This window comes from Microcaecilia unicolor, chromosome 9 (genome assembly GCF_901765095.1).
Source record: "Microcaecilia unicolor chromosome 9, aMicUni1.1, whole genome shotgun sequence".
Lineage (NCBI taxonomy): Eukaryota > Metazoa > Chordata > Amphibia > Gymnophiona > Siphonopidae > Microcaecilia > Microcaecilia unicolor.
The window spans coordinates 138495120-138513467 of record NC_044039.1 but is presented as its reverse complement, the minus strand read 5'-3'; the positions used below and the strand labels follow the sequence as shown (position 1 = coordinate 138513467).

The window sequence follows — 18348 nt, the reverse complement described above, 5'->3', positions numbered from 1 at the left end:
AAGTGGTGTAGAACCGGTAAGTGTGAATCGATTATTTACTCTTTCAAAAAGTACAAAGACTAGGGAACATTCAATGAAGCTACACGGAAATACTTTTAGAACAAATAGGATGAAATATTTATTCATTCAATGACTAGTCAAGCTCTGGGCTTGTCATTACTGTTTGCTGCAGCTTGTTTCACAGCGGCCTTCACAAAGGCAACATCAGAACTGTGTGCAGCAGCCACATGATTGGGTGCTTTCCGAACTTTTGTTGTAGATGCTAGCAGTGGCGTAGCCAGACTGCCAATTTTGGGTGGGCCTGAACCCAAAGTGGGTGGGCACAAAATTTTCTCTACCCCCCCCCCCCCCCCCCCCCAGCAAAATGTAGTCACACTCAGATGCATTTGTCACACAGGGTAAAGTGCTGCTTTTCAGTGCATCAGATTTCAGACAATTTATTTAATAGCCTAATCCTTTTCAGTGAGCTTTCAGAGGCCAAAACCTCCTGCCTCAGGTCAGTATAATGCTGTTACGGTATCCTCTCCTGACCTAAGGAAGGAAGTATTGGTCTCTGAAACTTTATTAACACCATATTACTTTACCCTAAATTAAACATAAAATTATTTTCTTTACCTTTGTTGTATGGCCATTTACTTTTTCTCATTGTGTTGCTCCCTGTCTCTAGATTCTGCTTTCCTTCGTTTTCGCTTAACTCTTCTGCCAGGGTTTCCTGGCCATTTGTCATTTTTCTCTCCTTTTTCTTTGCTTTCTTCAATATTTTTCTGCCTCTCTCTGTGTCCAGATTTAATTCATTCTTACTATCCATTCTTTAAGTTCCTTCATCTACTTATGGCTTTTCATCTTTTTCTCACCCTTGTTCTCCCCATGCCCCTTCCTCTTATTCTCCAATCTTTCACTACTCCCCCTTTCCAAGCAGCCTCTCCTCTTTCTCTCCCCATCCTTCCAGTGTCTCCCCTCTCTCTCCCCATCCTTCCAATAGTCTCCCCTCTTTCTTTCTGCATCCTTCCATCCAGTGTCACCTCTTTCTCCCTACCCTTCCATCCAGCATCTTCCCTCTTTCTCTCCCCATCCTTCCATTTTCCCTCTTTCTCTGCCATCCTCCCATCTGTTTTCCCTTTCTCTCCACATCCTTCCATTTCCCTCTTTCTCTGCCATCCTCTCATGTGTTTTCCCTCTTTCTCTCCCCATCCTTCCATTTTCCCTCTTTCTCTGCCATCCTCCCATCTGTTTTCCCTTTCTCTCCCCATCCTGCCATCTGTTTTCCCTCTTTCTCTCACCATCCTTCCATTTCCCCTCTTTCTCTGCCATCCTCCCATCTGTTTTCCCTTTCTCTCCCCATCCTGCCATCTGTTTTCCCTCTTTCTCTCCCCATCCTTCCGTTTCCCCTCTTTCTCTGACATCCTTCCGTCTGTTTTCCCTCTTTCTCTGCAATCCTCCCGTCTGTTTTCCCTCTTTCTCTCCCTATCCTTCCATTTTCCCTCTTTCTCTGCCATCCTTCCTTCCGTTTTCCCTCTTTCTCTCCCCATCCTTCCGTTTTCCCTCTTTCTCTGCCATCCTCCATCTGTTTTCCCTCTTTCTCTCCCCATCCTTCCGTTTTCCCTCTTTCTTTGTCATCCTCCCATCTGTTTTCCCTCTTTCTCTCCCCATCCTTCCGTTTTCCCTCTTTCTCTGCCATCCTCCCATCTGTTTTCCCTCTTTCTTTCCCCATCCTTCCGTTTTCCCTCTTTCTCTGCCATCCTCCCATCTGTTTTCCCTCTTTCTCTCGCCATCCTTCCATTTTCCCTGTTTCTCCCCATCCTGCCATCTGTTTTCCCTCTTTCTCTCCCCATCCTTCCGTTTTCCCTCTTTCTCTGCCATCCTGCCATCTGTTTTCCCTCTTTCTCTCCCCATCCTGCCATCTGTTTTCCCTCTTTCTCTCCCCATCCTTCCATTTTCCCTCTCTCTCCCCATCCTTCCATTTTCCCTCTTTCTCCCCATCCTGCCATCTGTTTTCCCTCTTTCTCTCCCCATCCTTCCATTTTCCCTCTTTCTCTGCCATCCTCCCATCTGTTTTCCCTCTTTCTCTCCCCATCCTTCCATTTTCCCTCTTTCTCTGCCATCCTGCCATCTGTTTTCCCTCTTTCTCTCCCCATCCTTCCATTTTCCCTCTTTCTCTGCCATCCTCCCATCTGTTTTCCCTCTTTCTCTCCCCATCCTTCCATTTTTCCTCTTTCTCCCCATCCTGCCATCCATTTTCCCTCTCCCATTCAGGCCCACCAGCCCCAGCTCCCATTGCCGGCCACTGCTGCTTTTCCTGATGAGCAGCAGGGCCGGCGCTACAAAAAGAAGAAGCGCTCAGCTGACTGAGCTGAGCGCCAACGCTAACCCGACGAGAAAAAATGTTTTTTAAAAAAAGCGGCACTGCAGGCAGCCTCGCAGCATTGGCTGCTGGCTCTGCAGGCTCCTTCCGTCTCTTACGTCACTGCCCCTGCTTCGCTACAGGGGCAGTGATGTAAGAGACGGGAGGAGCCTGCAGAGCCAGCAGCCAATGCTGCGAGGCTGCCTGCAGTGCCGCTTTTTTTAAAAAACATTTTTTTCTCGTCCTTAGCGAAGCGTTGGCGCTCAGCTCAGTCAGCTGAGCGCTTCTTCTTTTTGTAGCGCCGGCCACTGCTGCTCATCAGGAAAAGCAGCAGTGGCCGGCAATGGGAGCTGGCGCTGGCGCTGGGCGGGCCTGGACTGAAATTGGGTGGGCCTGGGCCCACCCAGGCCCACCCGTAGCTACGCCCCTGGATGCTAGCCATTAAAGATTATTGTGACTGCTGACCCATTACAGTATATTTGCATCTCCAGGAGTAAGCAATTTCTCCCATCTTTCTTACATGCTTACCTCACAGGCACAGAAGATAACCTTGGGAAACTAACTTCTCTTCCCCCTTTTCTGAATCTACCAAGTCGCAGAACTCCATTCCTTAATATGTCCACTCTAACAGTTGCAATTTAACAGAAATATTTTACCTCAAACACCATTTTTTGACTAACTGAAAATCAACTGCAGTAATGGAATTTATACTTGAAGCATAAACTTTTATAACAGTTTCTACCTTTTATAGAATTGTAACATACAATTTCAGTTCACAACTTTTGTTTTCATTTCATTCGTGAGCAGGCCTACTTCAAAGCTGCAGTCATAGTGGAAGAGTGGCCTAGTGGCCAGTCTTGACAGCCAAAGTTGGCCAGTTCAAATCCCACTGCTACTCCTTATGATCTTGGGCAAGTCACTTAGGGGCCCTTTTACTAAGCCACATAGGTGCCTACGCTCACCCAACACGAGTCAATTTTGAGTTACCGTCCAGCTACCGTGTGGCCCTTGTGGTAATTTCATTTTTGACGTGCGTCCACTACGCGCACCGGAAAATATTTTTATTTTCTGGCGCACAGGCGGTAATCGGCATTTTACGCATGTAGACCGGTTACCATGTGAGACCTTACTGCTAGGTTAATGGCTGACGGTAAGGTCTCAGACCCAAAATGGACACGTGGCAATTTTCATTTTAGGCAAAAATTATAAAAAAGGCATTTTTTACAGGTGTGCTGAAAAATGATTCTCTGCGTGCCCAAAACACCCGGCTACATTACCGCAGGTCATTTTTCAGCACACCTTTGTAAAAGGGTCCCTTAATCCTCCATTTGCCTCAGGTACAAACGTAAGATTATAAGCCCTCCAGGAAAAGGGAAATATCCAGTGTACCTGAATGAAACTCACCTTGAGCTACTACTGAAAAGGTGTGAGCAAAATCCAATTAAATATTTAATAATTGGGTTCCTAAACAAATTTTGTAGTAACTTAATACATTCATTCATGACTGAAGTCTTTATTCTTCCACAGCAAACACTTGTGACTTTGCACCTCTATTGCATTCAATAAACCCCCCTCCAGGGTTAATGTCTTCATTAGATTAAAGCGTATGGTGTATTCTCATTATTGACTTTAAAAAAGTGATCTGCCACATGACAAATGTATGACTTCACATCTTTATCTTGATTATATAATTCTTAGACCAATTAATCTTTAGACAAATTGTCTGTTTTGGACAAATTGAACTTTATATGAATTGCATCCTTAGACCAACTGTCCGTTAGATGAACTGAAATTAGACCAACTGTACGAAACAAATTGGCCACTGCTGGAAACAGGATACTGGGCTAGATGGACCTTCAGTCTCTTCCAGTACCGAAATGCTAATGTACTTACGTAGATATTAATATTAGTGGAGGAACTTGTTTGTTTTAGTTTTCAACATTTTTATTGATGACAATCAAAATTTTGATACATTCCACATCTGGCCCAAATAACATAGCAACATCATAACATGTATAACAAAAAGCCAGTGATTGAGTCCGTCATCAATTTTTTTGCTTTCACCTTTTCACCCCTCCCCACCCATCTTCCCCCCTCCTTGCCCCTTTCCCCTCCCGTTACCCTTTCCCCTCCCTCGCGTGCCCTAGGACTTGGACTCTGATAGTCCTAGGGTACCCCCCCCCCTCCCCTAGTGGAGCCATATATATCGTATGGACGCTCTCTGGGGCTCCTGACAGTGTCATCCTACCCCTTATTCAGGAGCAAGCTTCGCCCCTTTGGACTCAATGTCTGTAAATAAGGGCCCCAAATCTGTGTAAAACGTGTTAAACACTTCGGAGACCCCTTAGCCCCCCTAACCTCCCAAGTAGCCAGCAAATGTACTTGATTTCTCCAGTGCCAGTAGGCTGGCGCCTCCGGCACTGTCCAGTATTGTAAGATGCTTTTCTGGGCCACCAAACACAGCTTACGGCACAGGAGTCGAGCTGTCCTAGGTTGCCTGCGAAATGCTCCTTGCGTATTCAGCACAAAGTGGTCCCAGGATCCAATCACAGGGGTCCCCAACAGTTGAGTTAAGAATTTAGTAATCTCCCCCCAGAAAGCCTTCACTCCGGGGCAATCCCAGAAGGCATGATATAATGTATGTGGGAAGTGTCCGCATTTAACACATGTGGACCCCTGCAGGAAATCTACATGAGCCAATTGCTGCCCCGACATACAGTGGGGGAAATAAGTATTTGATCCCTTGCTGATTTTGTAAGTTTGCCCACTGACAAAGACATGAGCAGCCCATAATTGAAGGGTAGGTTATTGGTAACAGTGAGAGATAGCACATCACAAATTAAATCCGGAAAATCACATTGTGGAAAGTATATGAATTTATTTGCATTCTGCAGAGGGAAATAAGTATTTGATCCCCCACCAACCAGTAAGAGATCTGGCCCCTACAGACCAGGTAGATGCTCCAAATCAACTCGTTACCTGCATGACAGACAGCTGTCGGCAATGGTCACCTGTATGAAAGACACCTGTCCACAGACTCAGTGAATCAGTCAGACTCTAACCTCTACAAAATGGCCAAGAGCAAGGAGCTGTCTAAGGATGTCAGGGACAAGATCATACACCTGCACAAGGCTGGAATGGGCTACAAAACCATCAGTAAGACGCTGGGCGAGAAGGAGACAACTGTTGGTGCCATAGTAAGAAAATGGAAGAAGTACAAAATGACTGTCAATCGACAAAGGTCTGGGGCTCCACGCAAAATCTCACCTCGTGGGGTATCCTTGATCATGAGGAAGGTTAGAAATCAGCCTACAACTACAAGGGGGGAACTTGTCAATGATCTCAAGGCAGCTGGGACCACTGTCACCACGAAAACCATTGGTAACACATTACGACATAACGGATTGCAATCCTGCAGTGCCCGCAAGGTCCCCCTGCTCCGGAAGGCACATGTGACGGCCCGTCTGAAGTTTGCCAGTGAACACCTGGATGATGCCGAGAGTGATTGGGAGAAGGTGCTGTGGTCAGATGAGACAAAAATTGAGCTCTTTGGCATGAACTCAACTCGCCGTGTTTGGAGGAAGAGAAATGCTGCCTATGACCCAAAGAACACCGTCCCCACTGTCAAGCATGGAGGTGGAAATGTTATGTTTTGGGGGTGTTTCTCTGCTAAGGGCACAGGACTACTTCACCGCATCAATGGGAGAATGGATGGGGCCATGTACCGTACAATTCTGAGTGACAACCTCCTTCCCTCCGCCAGGGCCTTAAAAATGGGTCGTGGCTGGGTCTTCCAGCACGACAATGACCCAAAACATACAGCCAAGGCAACAAAGGAGTGGCTCAGGAAGAAGCACATTAGGGTCATGGAGTGGCCTAGCCAGTCACCAGACCTTAATCCCATTGAAAACTTATGGAGGGAGCTGAAGCTGCGAGTTGCCAAGCGACAGCCCAGAACTCTTAATGATTTAGAGATGATCTGCAAAGAGGAGTGGACCAAAATTCCTCCTGACATGTGTGCAAACCTCATCATCAACTACAGAAGACGTCTGACCGCTGTGCTTGCCAACAAGGGTTTTGCCACCAAGTATTAGGTCTTGTTTGCCAGAGGGATCAAATACTTATTTCCCTCTGCAGAATGCAAATAAATTCATATACTTTCCACAATGTGATTTTCCGGATTTAATTTGTGATGTGCTATCTCTCACTGTTACCAATAACCTACCCTTCAATTATGGGCTGCTCATGTCTTTGTCAGTGGGCAAACTTACAAAATCAGCAAGGGATCAAATACTTATTTCCCCCACTGTATATGCCCATAAAATGACTCTATACCCACTTTCCCGGAGCCTCTCATCCAAACTAATGGCTGGGATTCCCTGCAATGTGAGCCCCACATTCCACCCCGTTAATGTTGCCCCCGATTCCTGTTCCCATTTTCGTTTGATTTCTGCAAAGTTTTTAGGGGTCTTACGCCTAACCAAAGCTTTTTGGAGTGCTGACACCGACATTCCAGTGACTTCCATTTCCCGGAAAAAATCTCGTAATTTGCTTCCCAGTCGTTGCCATAGCAATTCAGGATCTAATATTGAAATGTAATGTTTAACTTGGGCGTACGCAAACCTAGCCCCCCAAGCCACCCCGATCCGAGTCTGTAGTTCCTTGTATCCTATTAAATTCCCCTCTTCCCTTAATAGATGTTCAATCTTTGTTATTCCCAACCGCTCCCACTCCAAAAATGTTGGGTTATCTAGGCCTGGTTCGAAAGCTGGATTCCCCTTGAGGGTCAACTGGTCCGATGTCGAGGGATTCCCCCCCACTGCCTGTACCAGTCCCTTCCATGCCTCTCGCAGGGATTGTAATATTGCACTATTCCTAAGGTAGTGTGGGAGCTGCTTACGTGTAAGATGCAACAACGAGAAGAGTTCAAAAGGAGCAAAGTGTTCCCGTTCCATTTTTATGGGAGTGTAATTACTAGTTTGTGTGAACCAGTCCCCCAAGTGCCGGGTCAGGCATGCCTGGTTATATAAGGCCAAGTCTGGCAGCCCTAGACCGCCCTGCCTCCATCCTCCTAGCATGTAGGAATATCGCAATTTAGGTTTCTTCCCCGCCCAGCAGAATTTACTGAAGGACCTATGTATACTTTTCAAGTCTTTCCGTGACAATCGAATCGGTAATGTCTGCAACAGGTACAGCCATTGTGGAAACAGGATCATCTGTATCAGATTCGCCCTTCCCCTCAGCGATAGGGGAAGAGGTCCCCACTTCTCCAGCTGCTTCTTAGTAACCCCCATAAGAGCCGTATAATTTATAGCATGCAGCGTCCTCAGGTCCAGGGCCAGCCTAACTCCCAGATACTTAAATGAGTCCTCAGCCCAACTCAGGGGAAAGTCCCGGCCCATCATTCGCTTCACTTCTGCGGAGGAACTTGTTTGTTTTAATAGAAAACAATTTCATGTGAGCACAGATACTCTAATACAAATGAAAATAGTAAGAATCACAGGCTCTGTAAGTAGTGTTTTACTTGGTTGATAGACATGGATCCCATGCAGTTCAAATAGCTGAGATCTGAATGGTGTGAGGCTCCACAGACACTGAGCTCTTGGTTTAGACTATACCAGATGAGTCTATCACACAGCTGGAATGAAAGGGTTTTGCTCCTGTTCAAACTACCATGTCTGCCACAGCCTGGGAGGTAAGAAGTGAGAGAGGTGGGAGGAGGGTTAGACTGCTAGGACTGTGTTGAAATGAGGGTCTTAAGTACTGGTGCTCTGCTCACAGGAGAGTTGGCATGTTGGAGAGTTAGAGTGCTAGGACTGTGTTGAGATGAGGGACCCAAGTACTTCTGTTCTGCATGGAGGAACATCAGCATGTTGGGGATTTGCTGGGGAGCTGTTTGCTGGAGCTATACTAGGGCTGGTTCTAAGGGTGGAAGCTGTATTGTGTCTAAAATTTAGAAGAAAATTTGAATTAAAAATTTTCATAAATTGAATCAGCCAAAACTCAAGTCTACCATACAATTTGTGCCATGAAAACACCACTAAACAACTATTTTCAGTATCCCACAAAACACCTGTTTGAAAAATAAACAGCTAAATTTCTCTTATAAACCCTATGATTCAGAAGCCTACTAATCCTGCAAAACAAGTTCAGACCTGACTAAACTGTTTCACTAGCTAAAACAGGTTATGCTAAATCAAAGGGATCTCAGGGGTGTAAATATCATCCAGTGTATTGTTTCTTTGTTTAATCTGAAAATTTAATAAAAATTTAATGAGAAAAAAAGTGTAAAAGTCAGCAACTCGGAATGGCTGTGCGTCTTGTTTTCTGCTCACCTTTAGAAGGTGAGAGATCATTTGCTGCTGGAGACGTTTTTTCTCTTGTTCTGCCCTTTCCCGAAGCTTGTCCCTTGCTCTTGCTATTTCAGTCTTTGCCTCTTCTCTAGCCTTCTGGTAGTCGCGAAGCAATAGTTCAATCTCTGAAGGATGCTGGGTTGCTCTTGTCTTGGGCTTTTGAACTCTAAAGAATGAGAAAAGTGGAGTTGTTTTGTACGTGTGAAATTGGTCATGAAGTGTATAAACAAAATTTTTATTATCCACTCTTTTTTTTTCTTTTTAATTTTTAGAAGTCTTTATTAAGATCCAAAAACAAATTCTACACAGACAGTACATCTCTGCCAAAGTCAAGCAAATAATAAGACACGAGACCCCCTGTGGGGGAGGGGGTATGCCAAACTAAAAATTTAGGATTAGCTTTGAAACAAAGAAAAAGAACACTTCTAACCATTTATAAAAGTTGTTTCTCCCTCCCTTTTTCCCTCCCCCCACCCTGCTGTTTCCAGTAAAGATGCAAGAGGAAGGTCCAAAGACACGGGTCCACATCAAATCAAGTCTGTAGTCAAAATGTGGAAAATTTCTGTATCCCCATCCCCCTACCCCCCAAACCAATCAAAATATATCAAAACGAACAGTGAAAAAGAAATGGCTCCCAGATTTTCTCCCAGTTAGAAAGAGTATGATTCCGAGTAGCCACCAAATGCTCCATGTCACAGAGATACCAAAGCTTATTCACTCATTTCATTAAAGGTGGAACTGTAGTTTGCTTCCAATGAGCTTCCAAAGTAAATCTGGCAGCATTCATAGCATGACACACCAGCAATGACTGAAAGCATGTGGGACCAGGTGGCTTTTTATAAAACAAAAATATCGCTGGGTGCCAAAAAAAAAAAAAAAAAAGGTCAGACAAGTCAACCATCTCTGCAATCTATGCTGAACAGCTCTCCAGTATGCTTCAGCTTTTATGCAGTTCCACCAAATGTGATCCATAGTTCTGGACTCACCACATCCTCTCCAACAAAGCAGAGATGTTCCAGGAAACATATGATGAAGACGTACTGGAATAAGATACCACTAGTATATTATCCCTCTTGTCAATCAAGGTTCTCAAGTGGCTTCCTTTATAAATTAACATAACATTTTCAAATCAACACACAAAACCAACACTCACCAATTCCTTCACCCATACTCCATTCCCCAGTATCTCAACTCAACCTACTCTCTCCTACAAAAACACCTCCTCACTGTTCCTCCCCCCAATCCACCATGTTTCACTAAACAGCCACATTTTTTACCAGCTTCCTCAATCCCCTAAAATTGTTCTCTTTCACCTCTGCTAGCAAATAATTCTATATGCCATATTAGATCTCAATGATTTCTACAAAAAGGCATACCTTTTCTACTACCGGGAACATTTCTTTCTACACACCATAGCATTCTTCTGGCTCTCGCTACAGTTTTGCAACCTATGGTTGATTGAAGTGCTTGCACCTAACTGGATAGGTGCATATATACTTGCTTAGTTTAGTATCCTATGAAGGAAAGATGGCAGAAGATAAAGGGTGGTGGTAAATGAGAAGAGAGAAAGCTGAGTAGAGGAGTACCTCAGAAACTGGTCCTGGGGCCAATTCTGTTCAATATCATCACAAGCATATTAATAAATATGACAAATTGACTGACGTTAGGTATATGTTAAGCAGTGATAAAGATATGGTGTTATTAAAACTTTATATATCCGATGCCTTTGACATGGTCAGTCATAATAAGTTAAAATTGTTATGCTATCAGAATTAGGTTTTACTGCTACTGTGTTTCTTTGGTTTAGTTCTTTTTGGAAAAAAGAGGCAATATTTGGTTATTAGGGAGGGTGTATCTTCTCTTCTTTAGCAACTTCCCTGTGGAGTTCCACAGGGGTCTCCCATTTCACTGTTACATTTTCACTTGGAAATGTAAAATTGGAGCCTGGTGTAAAGCTTCTGTCATATGCAGATTATATTTTTTGTTAATTCCAGTGGATTTATCTCAAAACACTGTATTTTCTAGAATCAACTACTGTATGGAGAAAATCAGACAGTGGTCCTTTTCTGTTATGCTTAAGCTAAATACAGATAAGACAAAAGTCCTTTGGTTTAGTGCAAACGCAGATTAATATTTCTAGTTATATTATCTGTTCAAATGGGTCTCAGTTAATGGTGAATAGAACCTCAAGAGTTTTAGGGGTTATTTCAGACTCTGCATTAACAATGAATGCTCAGATTAAACATCTATTTCAAAAGGTTTGTTTTAAGATGACACAACTCTGACTAGTTAATTCTTATGTTGTTTCCAATCACTTTATTGGGAACAAAAAAATTATTAATTCTATCACAACTGGACTATTGTAATTCTCCGTATATTTGAATTAATCAAAAGTAATTAGAGAGACTACAGTTGATTCAGAACACAGCAGCTAGGCTTATTTTTCATAAAGCCAAGTTTGACAATGTGAAGCAGAGCAGAGAGGAGAGAGGACAGGAGAGGAGAGGATGTGTTCACACTGAGCTCTTAGAATCCAGAGGAACTATCCACTCTAAAAAAAAAAAAAAAAAGGCATGTCGATGCCTTGAAAAGCAATGGAGAAAGAACAAGGATACCACTAATAAATCCAAATGGAAGTCAGCATTCTGATGCTACAAAAAGAAGGTTGCAGACTCAAAGCACCAAAACTATAGCAGCCTAATAGGTCACGATGATCTTGACAACAAAAAACTTTTCTACTTAGTTAAAACACTAGCTTCCACAGAAAACATGTTCCACTGCCCAAGACCTAGATGGTCATTTCGCCAACAAGATTCTCCAAATTAGGTCCAAACTATCTAAAGCTACACCAACAGAGGAAAATAATCCAATCCGTAGCTCAGCCTTAATTGCCAGAGATCCTACAACCCAAGGAATCAAAATGACCAAAACAGGGAATCTTTTCAACCACTAATAGTTGAGGATGTAAGATCAATGCTGTTGAAATGCTCCTGAGCCAACTGCTCCCTGGATCAATGCCAAAATACCTACTTAAATCTATCCCTATGGAAGCAGTAAACTGGTTACTCAAACTCAATGAGCTGTTAAAAACTGGTTCTCTTCCTCCTGATATGGGCAAAATTGTTCTCACGCCACTACTGAAGAGATCTGGGCTAGACATAACGTTGCCTGCAAGTACAGTCCAGTGGCAAGCCCTCTTTACTAAAGTATTGGAAACCTACATTAGTAAACATCTCTCTTTATAAGTGGAAAATTTCTCTATTTTACACTGGTTACAATTTGGCTTCAGGTCATCACATAGTATGGAAACACTGCCTTCTAGTTCTAACTAGGTATGTCAAACAACACCTATGCAAAGGCAACCAAGTAATTCTACTCCAATTCGATATATCGGAGGCGTCTGATGCGGTTGACCACATTGCTACTCGAATACCTGAATCAGATAGGAATAACAGGGACTGTGTTCAAAATGGTTCAGTGAATTCCTTTCAAACTGAAGCTATTCTCCCAAGCAAAACAACCAACTTTCCAACTTCTGGTCTCTTAACTGAAGGGTCCTACAGTGATCTCCCCTCTCATCTATCCTGTTCAATCTCTTTATGTCATCCTTTGCCTCAATACACCTGGGACTTAATGAACTACTATTATCTTATGCAGATAACATCCTGCTTCTCTAACCATTGACAGCATCAAACATAGATCCAACTCAGTCTGTAGCGAATGGTATGACTGCTGTTATCACCTGGGCCCTGACTAATAAACTGAAATTGAATGCACACAAAACCAAGGTCCTATGGTTCCAAAATCAGGGAGTTGAGGTCCAATCATCAATATCTTTGACTAATGGTCAAATCTTTACAGTCAAATCTGAAACCAGAGTACTAGGGGTCTTGCTTGATTCTTCACTCACCTTCTCTTCCCATATTAACCAGCTATGGAAGAAAACACTATTCAAAATGAGACAGCTATGTCTAGTCAGATCATTCTTTGACCAAAAAGCCTTCGCACTACTACCTCACTTGGATTACTGTAACGTTCTATTTCTTGGTATTAAGTGTCAATATCAGAAAAAATTGCAAATCATACAGAACACAGCTACTAGACTTATATACAGATTGAATAGATATACTAGTGTTTCAACTCATCTAAACAAACTGCACAGGCTTCCCATACCAGAAAGACTCAGGTTCAAAGCTGGTTGTTTAGTTTTTCAAATCCTACAGGGCTTCACCTCTGAACTGCTGAATAAGACCGCTTCGCTATGTCTGGTCCAGTCTAACAGACAAACAACAACTGATGCTAGCATCACCGTTCCAAAAGTCAATTCGAAATCAGAAGATTTTTCACCTTATTCCCTGTTCTTGGAGTCAAAATATGGAACTCTCTACCAATTCCCATCAGAACAGAAAACAGCTACCTCAACTTCAGGAAGTGGCTAAAAACTGCTTTATAACAATCCAGCATACCTTCTACCTCCTAGAATCATCCATCATCCTTTCCTTAATGTTTTTAGTCTCATGCATTAACACCAATAGTCTCTGTTTCTCATACCTCACATTAACACTATTTGCTTTTGTCTCATCTAGAATGTAAACCACACTGAACCCTGGAAAGGGGATATAAGCGGTATACAAGAATTGATTTGAACTGACAATGTGTCTCCATTATTGACTGATCTGCTTTGGCTCCCGATCAAAGCACTTATTGTTTTTAAACTGATCTGACATTATCACCTTGTTGGGCGACTTTAGATTTCAACGAACACCTACCTATCTCATTGCTACAATTTCCTTCTTGCAGAGTGTCAAACTGAAAAGTTTTCAGGAGAAGTCTCTTAAATTTTAAACAGTAGACTGGTCCAGTGTTTGGTAGTTGGACACTGCTTACTTGTAATTGGTGTTCTCTAGTAACAGCAGCTCAGGCAGTCACACACATGGGTGATGTCCGATAAGTGCTCACTAAAACTGTTTCCCAAGCTGGTAGTTTTGGATACCTGATACATTTAAACCGACTGCCAAGCAACCAGGCAGCCAAACTGCCAGCTACTCTTTGAAGCCCCACTTCCCTTTTTTGAAAAGCTCAAAGACAAAAATTAATGTGTAACTTTCCAAGCATAGGCATTGTTGTGAGAATCATTAAGCTGCATTAATTAGAGAACCCCAATTATAGGCAAGCAATTTTACTTACCCTAAAAAAATCTTTAATAAATTCACAAAGATAGGAGTTCCTAAAGTTAAAGATGTCTACTACAGTGCATGGCACATGGTCATCTGTTATTAGAAGAGGATCAGGAGAGAAGACATTATGCACCGGAAAGCACAGAAAACATAACCAGCCAAGATTGGTAAACAGAAAGAGAGAGAGAGACATATGCACAAAAAGCCCAAATAAGACCCCAAGAAGGAAAAAAAAAAAAAGCAAAGCTGACTATCTTTAATGCACATGCAATCAACAGGCTTAGCACAAATTAAGATGACATGGATTGCCCTCTTTTCCTTTATTGATTTAATACCTATGATATAGCAAAGTCAAGTTTCCTAAGTCAGAGGGAAAGGGCATTCTTTCATAAAAGATGGCTGTAAACCCAAGAAACCCATGCTACATTCTGAATAAGAGTGAGTTAGGATCTGAAAATTTCTGTTGCCTACACTAGGAATGTGCTCTTTCTGGACTTGCTTAGCAGACTGTAGTTGGCTTGTCCATCATAAGGTTTGGCCCACGGATCAGACTGGCTTCATGCAGATAAACCTCTTAGTGCAGCACTGGTGGTGACTTTCTCCCTTCAGTAGGATGTTTTGTAGAAATGGGATGAAGAAAAATCCAATTTCTCAATCCCAAAAAAAAGTAACAAAGTCCAAGTGATGCAACATATGAAAACATATTTTGGAACATAAGAATGCAGTAACAAGTGTACTCTAGAACTGAAGACACTGATAACAGACTAAAGCAAGGGATTCTGAATATATTGAGATAAAAGTTGCTTTTGAATTTCTGAAGCAACTTCATTATGACCACACAAAGAGAACAAGGCTGGAAGGCAAACACGAAAGCCACCTGCTACCAAGATAACAACGTGCTTCCAATACAAATGTTCTGTTTAACTTCTAAGTGCATTATGTCACGGACCACTGTAGAGAAGCCACAATTTCAAAGAGATGGCGTAGACACTACAAGAAAGTCTGGTCTCCAAGTATGACTATTAAAATTCAGCTTTAAGACACCTAATGAATTGAAGCAGCAACAGCTCAAAGGGATATGAGAGTGCAGGTCAGGAGCATGGGCTTGTAAGAGATCTAGAAAGTACTTATCGTGGACTGTGTGAGAATACATATGCTTACAGGCATAAGTGCAAAGGACAAGAGGACATGTTTCCAATGGTTAAGGGTATGCATTCCAAGTACAAGTAGAGAGGAGAAAGTGCATGGATCTTAAACTAAGGCCAAGAGAATTAAAGCATGAACCTCAAGTACAAGCCACAAGAGGCAAAGGCAGAACCTCAAGTAAAAGCTCCAAGGGGCAGGTTTGTAGACTTAAGGGGTAAAAGCATAAGCCTCTAGTACTGGTCTTGAGCAGTAGAAGTTTAGGCCTCAAACGTAGGCCCTGACAAGGTAAATGCTGGCATTGAGTTCAAACCCTGAATGTTGACTTATAGCAGAGACAGAGTAGAGGACTTGTTTGGGTGGGGGGGGGGGGGGGAGGGAGGCAGGTGCCTTGAGCGTGAGCTCTAGAGAAGGGGGAATAAAAAAAATAGGCTTTAAAGCTGGAATGGAAAGAGCAAGAGCACTGAACTCAAATGTGGGCCTGGGAAACAGCAAAAGCATTGGCCATGGGCATGGACCCTAGAGGAAGAGGGAAACTGTGCTGACCACAGACGAAAAAAAGAGCTTACCATTTTAGTGACAGTATGGAACAGTAACCTGAGAAATATGATGCTCATCTGGATCCCTTGGAGACAGTGTTCAGTATTCTTTAGCTTGCCCCAAAGAAGGGTTGCAGTTCCCTTAAGGTTTTTGTGCTTGCCAGGCTGACACAAACCTGGAGTTCACAGGGTTCTTATATCAAAGGAAACAACCTCCTACTGAGTGAGGGTAGTCTTCACAACAGAAGAGATCCCTAGCATAAGAGCCAAGCAAAGACTGCTGATAAATCCAGGGAAGAATACAGAATCCCACTGAAGGGAGAAAGTCACTCTCAATGCTGTACTAAGAGGTTTATCTACATGAGACTAGTCTGATCCTTGGACCTGACCTTATGATAGACAAACCAACTACAGTCTGCTGTGCAAATCCAGAAAGAGCACATTCCTAGTAAAAGTGTCATTCCTCTCTGTAGTGCTGATCTAAAGAAACAGACTGCCTCTGAAGAATTTCATCTGACAAAAAGTCAAAAATCATTTTTTTTCACTCTGGAGTACAATTTCACTACATTTTGGCATTACACTTTAGAAATGTTTACCTATACATATTCCTTTTGCTATAGATTTATGGTCCTAAATTGCAGATATATACTATGATATGGCAAGATCCCTTCTTGGGGACAACACAAGCTGTGTTCTCCTCTTCCAGACTGATTGGTGAGCTAAAGAGTACTCATGCCTGCTATGCTGGCCATCTGGCAATATTCAATGGCACTTAAGTAGTTAGTTATTGTCTTGTCTGTCTGTATTATTTTAGATTGTAAGCTCTATAGAGCAGGGACTGTCTCTCTATGTCAGGTGTTCAGCGCTGCGTGCATCTGGTAGCGCTATACAAATGCTAATAATAATAATAATATTGCCTGTGAACACCCAGGCACTGTACAGGGGGCAGAGCATGGGCAGAGACAGAAATTAATCTATTAGTAGTGATATTCAATCTACTACCTAGGTAAATATGCGGATAAAGTTAGGACAGCAAAAAGGCTGTACTACCTTTATTTGCTGAGCTAACCAGGTACCAGTCTGAATATCACACATACTCGGATATTCAATACCGGAGCCTGGACATGGGCAGGCATTGAATATCCAGGGCTAATGCAGCCGGCTTAAAAACCACTGACCACTGCAGGCTAAATATCTGCCCCAGTATTAAAAACTAATCTACCACTACCAGTGTTTTAAGATTCTGTAGCACTAATTACATTAACAATACAGGTAGGTTTTTTTTAATATATAAAATATCAAGCAACAAGCAAACTTTTTTCCTTACTACCATTCAGAGATGAAAAAACAAACAAAAGACAACTCCTCACTCATACATTAGAGGCGCAGATAAGAAATAAAAACAAATTATGAGGCCAAACCTGGTACTGTCCACGACATCTTTCCTCAGTTGCTGGAGATACTCTCGACGTCGGCTGGGCAGGTCCAGATCTCTGTGCGTTGGATTGGAAGACTGCACTAGTCTGAAATGCTTTTCTGGGCTCAGGCTGCGGCTCCTCCTGAAGCACCACAATTTCTCTTCCCGTTCTTTTCTCAAATTTTCAATTACTTTCATGTGCCTAATCAAGGAACAAGAGGAGGATTTAGAGATACTCACCTGACAGACTGATCATTCTCTACACACCACTATATTGTGAAAAATCAAATGCTGCAAACACATTTTATTACAATTTAAAAAAATACTATAAATAACAAAAAATGCAGGGAGTAAAGGTGCATTATGGATATAATGCACCTTATTTGCCTCTTAACGTGCTGCCTGTTTAGGGGGGTATTTTAAGGGGAGAGAAAATCCTGTGATGTGGAGGAGAAAAAGGGAGGGTGCTGGTGTCAGGCCTAGGGAAGGGGGAGTGGGAAAGGGCAATCTCCCCTTGTTAATTCATGTGGATGTGAAAGGGGGCATAATGAAAGAAACTTCCTATGGTGCTGGCTCACTTAAAAATATATATTTTCGTTGTTTTGATATGCTGGTTTCATATTCAGCATTTTAGTCTAGTGCGTGTGTTTGGGTTTTATTTAATAATCATAATGAATATGTATGAGATGTATATGTACTCAAATGAATATGCTAATATGCAACCACACCCTTTGTCCCCCCAAATGAAACGGTCAAACTAAGCCCATGACCAGCAGACTCTAAACAAATCCAAGAAGTTTTTTTTTCTCGTTATGTAGAGCATAATTAAGCTTTGGAATCTATTGCTGGAGGATGCCAATCAACATAGCATGATTGAAGTGAGGACTGGACAAACTCCTAGAGAAAAAAATCCTTATTCCCCCATGTAGACACGGAGGAGCCATTGTTCATCTTTTTGGAATCTGCCGGGTACTTACAACCCAAACTGGCCACTGTCAGAGACAGGATGCTAGGCTCGATGAACCTTGGTCTGACTCAGCATGGCTTTTCTTACATTCTGCTTTGTTTTTATACTTATTAGTGATTAGATACTCTTGATTTAGTCTTGCTGCTGAAACACAGTTATATTGGGTTTTGTAAATAAAATATAATTTGTGCCATTTGTGTATGTAGTGTAGTGTCTATTTTTTATGTGTGTTTCATTATATATCTAGTATTTTATATAGTATACAATTTTATACCAAAATCTGCAATAGAGTAGACACCCCTTGATGGTGTGGATAACAGGAGGAAGGACTTGGCGAAGCTAGAACAATAGTCTGGAATTTGGCAGCTTAAATTTAATGCTAAAAAATGCAGGGGGCCATACATTTGGGCT

General features: G+C 42.4%; 1 protein-coding gene across 1 annotated transcript in view; it reads right to left on the bottom strand.

Moving 5' to 3' along the window:
* Positions 1-18348, bottom strand: part of STARD9 (StAR related lipid transfer domain containing 9) — a 258736-nt gene that overhangs the window by 14810 nt on the left and 225578 nt on the right. The window contains exons 25-26 of the mRNA XM_030213696.1: positions 16975-17172; positions 8677-8860 (exon numbers count right to left, since the gene is read on the bottom strand). Of these exons, the coding sequence (XP_030069556.1) occupies positions 8677-8860; positions 16975-17172 (382 nt within the window). The remainder of the gene's footprint in view (positions 1-8676; positions 8861-16974; positions 17173-18348) is intronic.